Genomic DNA, 8,547 nt, shown 5'->3' with positions numbered 1-8,547 from the left:
CAACTGAAACTCCAAAGCGCGCGCAGAGTCGAGCGATAACGAAACCTTTCTATCACCCATACTACTCAAGGGTAACGTCAAAATGTTATTTTTTCTTAAAATTGAACAGAAGTAGACAAGTGGCATTTTCTTCTGTCTTATAACCTAATGAAATGTTCTTTTTAATACGAGTAGTTGAGTACTAGTGACATAAATTATGATGAGCAATGCCTTCGTCATCGGGCTAGTACTGGAATGTCGCTGGGGGGGTCTCAAATCGTGTCATGCATTTACCTCAATTTCTCGGTTACTAAAGCTCTGTTCGCGATTATATTGCCGCCTTAGACGTTCTAGAGCATTGCTTTATCACTCTAACTTAACTTCATATTAAACTTTAGTGTCCCTTTAAACATAAAAGTTTGCCATCCTCCACGCACTTCATGCCGTGCATACATCGTCGCAGGCCGCAATGTCAGCGACATCAACCGTGATTGGGCGAAAGTCGTGTTGAAGCGCGGCGTTGCTTACGGTATTTGCCGGCCTCTTTGTGTTAAAAAATTTCGACAAGAGCCCAGTTTTACCGTTGACAGGCAGCGATGAGTTCAATCGGAACGGGCTACGATCTCTCGGCGTCGCAATTCTCGCCGGACGGGCGCGTCTTTCAGGTGGAGTACGCTCAAAAGGCGGTCGAGAATAGCGGCACGGCCGTAGCCCTGCGAGGCCGCGACGGAGTCGTTTTTGCCGTCGAGAAGCTCGTTACCTCGAAGCTTTACGAGGCTGGAGCTAACAAGCGCATTTTCACCGTCGACAAGCACGTAGGAGTGGCTGTTGCGGGGCTCCTTGCGGACGCCAAGCAGGTAATCGGGCGCAGTCCTGTTCTCACAAGCAGAAAAGATCATGCATCATACGCCATGTATATCCGTGTTTTGCTCCGTCTTATTATTACATAACATTCTTTGCAGTATTACATAGCAGAGTGGTTGGTGTGGCTCAGCTACAGTCGTGCGTTGCCTGTATTTCGCAGATTAGCGTTTTGGGCTACTTAGCCCCGGCAGAGTTGTTCTGCGGAACCTTTCGTACCCAATAACTGATCTCATGTGCTTCGTACCTTAGCCTTCGTGATGGGTAAGCTGTGATCTTGCGCGCCTTCCTACAAACCGTGCAATTTCAGTGCACTAAGGTGTCTCATTAGTTATTGCGCCGTGCGCAGCTCAGAAATGCTGACTCATGTTTGAAGGGGTGTTGTCCGCTGTCTTGCAGAGATAATGAAGTGGCGCGCTAGGATAGTCAGAGTTAGTTTTGAGCAGAGTTCACAGTTCTCCGTTCAGGGTCACCGACTCGTGCTTGGAGGGGGAATAGTTGTACGCAGCAGAGCTAAGGATTGTTTGCACGCATGCGAGCGCGTTGTTAACGGCTTTGAGCATTGTACGAGACGAGCGATTGTGTTTAGCACGTGCCGATTGATTGATTAGTTCGTTATCCATTATTTGCCTAAAGCAGCGCCTGAAAAACACAGACACACACACATGTATGGCCGTGTTTTTCAAGCATGCACTTTTAAATAACACTTGTGGCTTGCTGTGGCATTGACAGCAATGTGTAGAAATCACTGTAAACTGGACTGCAGCTTCGTTCGAGCAGGAAGATTTGTCAGTGTGGTTGATATATCGCGAAGACTCAAATGTGGGCACAAAAGCAAGCTTATGGTAGGGAGTATCTCTGTGCACTGCTCAGCTTCTGGAGTGTGTTAGAGTGAGTAATACTGATGAGAGTACGAAATACACTTTTCACTTCGAGGGACACAGCTGTAAAGTTGCGAAAGAATACCAGCTCTACATATAGAAAGCATGTCACGTGTTCTTTCTCTGCTTATTTACATGTGATTCTCTTAAAACTTTGCTTTGACTGCAGTGCTTAACTCATAATTAAAGCATTTTTCAAGTGGCATTATAATATGCATATGTAAGCATTTATTTATACACCTGAGAAGTGTTTTCTTTTCTATGATCTTAGTGTTCCTGTACTAAAAGACTGACTTCACAAAATGCTAAAGTAGCTGTTTAGATTTCTGTACAGTTCCTGCTGCATGTAACAGTTCACTTTATATAAGATCACCTAAGTAATTTAAAACAAGCAGGAAACATTGAAAGTGAAATTCAACCTTGCAGCCCAGTGATGTGCCTCCCATCACGTGATGACAATGGCGACATTAGAGCAGGTATGCTGGAAACAGGTGTGCTAGTAGCTGCATCCCTTGACACCGTGCTAAACTACTACAAATTCTAAATGATCGTGTTCCACGTGTTTCTTTTTTTTGTGTGTGTGAGAGAAAAAAAAGGATAGAAAGAAAGAGACCTTCATCTTGGTCATGCTGCTGCTGAAACATTTGTGCCAGCAGATAAGCTGAACACATTTGCTCATGGCAAAAGGAGGTCTGCACGTTCAAAGACGGGTATCGCAGGATGTTGGCAGCAGTACTGCTGCTCCTGTGCTGATGTCATGAGCAAACATGGATGTAGTGTAGACTTTTATTGATAAGCTATTGCCTAAACAAACTAGAGCAGATGCTGTCAAAGTCTGTGATGTATCGGAAAGCTCGTGTGGGAACTTCAAGGGGCATCACCACCAGTCTTCTGGTGTTGCATATTTTCTAAACCTCTGTTCATGGTTGTAAGATTTTCAACATTCTAGGAGCATAATAATACAGTTTTACTTAATGTTCCTCTTTAGTGTGCCTTTAAGAATGCATGTACAGAGGGGTCCACTGCTAAAGAGAGCACTTGAGTGTAGAGCATGTCTGGACTTTCCTCTCTTGCAAGACCAAAATCGCCGAGATTTGCAGCAGGTACCGTGTGGTTGGTAGCTCTGAATCCTTTTGAAACACTTGCGCAGTGCACTGACATAATTTCTGCAGCCACTTGCAGCTAGGGTGCCAGCAAAGTAAAAGCCATACATTTGAGTGTTTCCTTTAATAGTGGACCGCACTGTACAGTCATGAGCGAAATTAACACATCAATGCAAGTGCTTGTTGAATCACCACACTACACAGCACTTGGGGTTGCCTGGCATCAAGGCCCATGCCAGTGTGTGTGCACATCCTATACTGCCTGCCGCCATGGCAGATCTGACATGTTAAGCTATCCTTGTGCGTGTTTTCTGTGAGCCACCACGTTTTGCCAAGTATGGCTAAACGTTGGCAGTGTGTTATCTCATTGCTGGTGCTGCATGTGAAACCATTCCTGCCGATAGCTGCTGCCTCGAACACTGTGCGTCTGTTCCGGGAGATAACGACACACCAGTGATGTCACACGTTGCCAGCCTTAAGCCATATTTGGCAAGGAGTGGTGAATCGTAAAAAATATGCTCGGAGATAGCTTGACGCATTGGAAGGTGTGAATTGCCCTGCTGGCGGGTAGTGTAGGATGCACATGCACACCGGTGTAGGTCTCAACACCAGGTGAACCAAAGCGTTGTGGCACTAGGCAACGCTTGCAGGGGTCAATTGTAACTGTGTCTGCTCAAGTGGACAAACACATCAGAAACAGTGGCCTCATACAGCATTGGGCATATTTAATACAAGCTTCTTCCTTTGTAAATGTTGTCATTACTGTGATTACCCTGGCTTCCAGCTCTTTATGGGTTTCTTGTCTATAAGGTAAAACAAAATTGAAAAAACACTGATTGATGCAGGTGCAATGTCTGCAAGAGTGTGTTGTGATAGAACTGCAAAGTATGATGCGACTTTTTTTCCTTTATACAGGTGGTGGAGACAGCACGTGTGGAAGCATCCAATTATCGCTCTGAGTATGGTTCAGCCATCCCGCTAAGCTACCTGAAGGACCGCGTTGGGCTGTACATGCATGCGTACACCCTGTACAGTGCTGTGCGTCCCTTTGGCTGCGGCGTGCTTCTTGGCAGCTACGACACGGATGGACCACAGCTCTTCTGCATTGATCCATCGGGCACATCATGGGGCTACTTTGGATGTGCCATCGGTAAGGCACGACAAGCTGCCAAGACTGAGATGGAGAAGCTGAATTCAAAAGACCTGGACTGCAGGCAGCTCATTAAGGAAGCGGCCAGGATCATTTACGTTGTCCATGACGAGGTCAAGGACAAGAACTTTGAGCTGGAGCTCAGCTGGGTCTGCAAGGAGTCTGATGGGCAACACGAGTTTGTGCCCAAGGATGTCTACCATGAAGCGGAAACACATGCCAAGACTGCACTTGAAGAAGAATCAGACACAGATGATGAAATGTGATAAGTTGCTCACCAGTGAGGCAGGGAATTAAAGAAAAATAAAAGCTCTTGGCCATAAACAAGCAAAGCATGCTTGCAAGGTTGCTTCCATACAAATAGAAGCAACCTTGTATGCTGTGTAACAGCTCTTGGCAGCCCTTTGACGCAGCCGACCACTGGTTATTACAGTTAATCTGCATGTGCAGGTGTATAATGAACTGGAGCCGATTTATGATGTCAACTGCAGGTGTAGAATCAACACGGTTCTCAATAGTTAAGTGTCTTAATGTATCAGCTGAGTATGAAAGGGCATAAATGTAATCCTATGAGGTTCTTTAAGACATTTTGTATCAGTAGAGCTACAAAGAACTTTGCTGGTATAGCGTGCTGGAGGGTGAAACGGTAATTGCAGGTGATGTCTCACTTAATTTTTTTATCTAGCATTCAACTTTATGCACTAAGTTGTCATTTTTCTTGCTGCCATGCTTCACCTTTGCTTTTTAAGTGTTGTTTTATGTATGGTTATGCTCCGACTGTGATGGCTCAGTGGTCGTATTCTGCTGTCACCGATGAGGTTACAGGTTAAATTTGAGGCCATGGCGGCTGCATTGTGATGAGAGCAGAATGCAGACCTGCTCTTGTCCTGTGCTTTCACTGTGCGTTAAACAAACCCAAGTGGTTATAACCGAGCCGAGGCTCTCCACCTAAGGTTACCAATCGTACCGAATTTAGCAGGACTCCTGACTTTTGTGTACATGCCCTGTGTCCTGACTTGAACTAGTTGAGATGACCAACTAATGGATAAAAATAAATAAATCCGATTTCTTTTTATAATGCCTGGCAGCTTCTTCACACATCCTTTGTATTATGTTGCATTGTCACAAACATAAAGGAGGTTTTGTTTTTGTCGTTCTTCTGGTTCTATTGTAGGCCCTAACCATTACAGTACATCTGTATGTTCTGGCAGTCATGTTGGGCAACTATACTGCATCTTGTAAATCGCGACCCGGTAGGACTAAGAAAATTTGTTCGCCTTTCCTCTGTTGCACGTATAGACTGGCAGCTCCTGCCACTGATGGAGTCGGTTGTTGCCAGCCTCCCCCTTTCTCCTGCCTCGCCCCCCCACCGTCCTGACTTCATCCACTCGAGAGTTGGCAATGCTATCTCCACCACAGTGTCTGTCATATACCCTGTGCTGCTCAAAGGGAGCGATCTTTAAGAACCCAGTTCTTGCGGCACGACAAAAAGCTTATCCTCGGAGGTGTTTGTACCTGCAGCGGTTACTTCGAAAAGCATGTGAACATTTAGTAAGCAGAATTTTTCAATCCGAGTAATCTCTGAAAACGTAGGAGTCCCGACACAGCAAGATTGAGAAGTGCGAGCGATGCTGATAGCCTGCTTTGCGAACTAAGAAAGCAGAATGATGGCCGGCTTTCACAGGAGTGAGTGCAACTTTCGTTGACCATCTGCATTTTGACCTTTAAAGCCACTTTGGAAAATAAAATGCTGCTGCAACAAGTCAGCGTTGCTGTACAGAGCTTAGATTTCTATTGCTTTTTATTTCATAAGTACATACCTTTGTCATAGCTTGCTCCAACGTCCCAATTCTGCTGATAGACAAGCTAACTCATCCAAAATGAAAGTATGTTTTTTGCTCATGACGGCGTGGTAACACCATGTGATTTAGTGTGTTCACATTCGGAAACATGAAGTTGCTCAAAAGCCTCAGTGATTTGGAAATTCTAGTGCGCATGCGAGAGCAGTACCTACACTCGTAAGAACAAGCGCGTGTACAGTGTTTCCATGGACAACGCCAGTGAAAGTGATGACCCAGAATTTGAAAAGCCCCCATCACTACATGCCGTTGCGCAATGCAGCACCACTTTTCTACTTGCAACAATCGAAGGGTTAGCTGCGCACTGTAAGTTAAAAAAAAAACTTGGAAAAAAACTGTATTGCATTTCAGTATTACAAAAAATAAAAAAGGCGCAGGAACTGCGTACACTAATGCGAGGCAACAAGATAGGGCATCCTACTTCTTACATTTTTGCCATGCACAGCACCAAAAGTCATTTTTCGCGACTGGTTGTGAATTCAAAATAGAAATCTTGGTTTAATGAGGAAAATTCAATAAGTATAAGAGACAATCTCAATCAGCGGGAACATCTCGATTCATGTTCTCAACAGTTGTCTGTACCTTTAAGTATGTTGAAGCTAACAATCTATCAACCATTATTTTCACTATGGCTCAACATTGCTGAGTTTGTAGCAAGCCGGTTAATAGCTAGTGTTAGCAAATATCTACTGACATGTTGCTTGAACAATGGTGGTACCTCCAAAAAGTGGGATGTAAAGGCACGAAATATTTTGTGCAAAGTGGTAAGCTCTCTGCAGAGTGAATGTCGTGTTCACTTCAGCTTTTTGTGACATTACTTGTGGTGGGTTTGTGTGTAATGTTCGGAAGGTGCTTTGGGCCACATGACATTGATTTAGCAACATACTAGAATTCATTATTTTTACTAACATTTGCCATAGGTACGCAAGGCAGATGCCAAATTATTATGAAAGAGAGATGTACAAATTTGTCTTGTACAGTGAAGCTGTGAGAATTTCTCGTCGAGATGGACACAGACTTGAGATTTGTATTCAGGGCTATGAAGGTCAGAAACACTACAGTGGAATGTGTTCATAGTGTGGCTGCATGTTTAGCACTTTCACTTTTTTTATGGTTTCCATGTTCCAGTATGTTACATGGGCAACTGTACAAGTGGTGTTGCTTGGGTTAACAAAATTGGATTTACTGTTTCTCTGTGAAAAATTCAACTGTGACAAGTGTGGACCTTGAATGTCAGTTGCAACAAAATTTCACTTTAGCTAAATTTGTTATGACTGGTATATACCACTGAACCAATCTTGACAAATCTGCAGGGCTGGTTATTGTGTAGTTTTTTTGTTAGCAACCTTTAAACAGCACCTAAGCAGATGACGCGTGCACCTAGTGGTTGTCGCTAAGACGCAAGTTCCAGCACGCTACGGGCACTGGCTGCATCGTGTTGCCATGCGCCTGGAGCTATGTTGCCCACAAAGACTAATTGGAGCATGTGGTTGTCCCAGTGTCTCGAAAGTGCGAGGGCTTGTGCTGGAACACCACAGTGGCCACGGTATCTACACTACGTAGTGGACACCGCGATGCGCAACTGTAGTGCATATGGTGCGTGACCAGGCTGGAGTATGCGTTCGCGTTTGTGTGCTCCAGTGTGGCCATGCCATGTGGTGAGGACTGGCTTTGTCCTGCATGAGGTGGATAGTAGCCATATCCAGATTGCACATTTTGAAGTGCTATCAATGGGCAACCTATGTGCGGCCTGGGCTTATCTCGGAGGTAATGCAGAGGAGCCGTGGATTCTAGGTCATGCGTCACTTCTGGCGAATGGTAATAGGAATTTGTTTTTCAGTTTTGGTATCATAAACAGCTATTTTTGCAAGCTCTACGTGATGCTTCCGTCCTTATGTCAAACGTAAAATTTTGCAACGAGGCTCCTCCATATCTACACTATCTTAAATGTAGAACTCTTTTATAGGCCAGGTGATTTATTAGGGCTTAACATGACAAGGCTAAGTGCTGGGCGAGATGGTACATGTTCAACTGAGGCAAAGACCAGCAAGAGAAATGCATACATAAGAAACAAGGGAGTACACAGGACAAATGCTGGAATAACTGAACTCGTTGAAATCAACCTGCAAAGTCTTGTCAAATGCATGCGCCAACACAAAGGAATGCTTCATGGACGGTTTCATGGTTTCAATTCAAAGTTGTGATTTACAGATGGTTTTTACAAGCAATACATGCCTCGCTGCAAGGACAATCGCTTGGTTCAGTAGCGGGGGGGCTTGCCATATCATAAATGAAGGCTGCTGCAAGTCACTATAAAGCATGCCATTGCTTTTAACGGCTTGGCTTTCAGTTTTAATCACAAAAGCTTTCTTTCAGGCACTTGGTGTTGAAGGGGCCCTGAAACATGGAATTTTCTAGCTAATAGAATGGCCTCACTACAAAAGTACGTTGTCCTACGAATTTTGTGCTGGAAAAAGTTTTTGAATCCAGCTATAAATGTAGTTATTACAGTGATACCTGGCTTTCTCTGTCTTTTCGTCTCCGCTAGTGCGCTAAAAGCTATGCAGTGGAGAAGCCAAGAGTACACAGCCACGGACAAAAGTTTAGTGTCATGGCACCCTGTGGCGGCCACGTTAGACCAAGCTACGCGGCACTCCACTGCCATCTCCGACGCCCCGCACAGCAGGTGCAACTATGTGCAGTGCAAAGATGAA

The 8,547-nt window shown here is 44.7% G+C and overlaps 1 protein-coding gene across 1 annotated transcript; it reads left to right on the top strand.

The window, feature by feature from the left end:
• The first annotated feature begins 344 nt into the window (after window positions 1-344).
• On the top strand, window positions 345-5,755 carry Prosalpha7 (proteasome alpha7 subunit). The gene is made up of 2 exons (XM_075678246.1): window positions 345-836; window positions 3,740-5,755. The coding sequence occupies exons 1-2, from the start codon at window positions 576-578 to the stop codon at window positions 4,238-4,240; spliced, it is 762 nt and encodes a 253-aa protein (XP_075534361.1). The 5' UTR covers window positions 345-575; the 3' UTR covers window positions 4,241-5,755.
• The last annotated feature ends 2,792 nt before the right edge of the window (window positions 5,756-8,547 follow it).

Source organism: Dermacentor variabilis, unplaced genomic scaffold, assembly GCF_050947875.1.
Source record: "Dermacentor variabilis isolate Ectoservices unplaced genomic scaffold, ASM5094787v1 scaffold_18, whole genome shotgun sequence".
In the NCBI taxonomy this organism is placed as follows: Eukaryota; Metazoa; Arthropoda; class Arachnida; order Ixodida; family Ixodidae; genus Dermacentor; species Dermacentor variabilis.
This window is presented reverse-complemented; position numbering and strand designations above follow the sequence as displayed.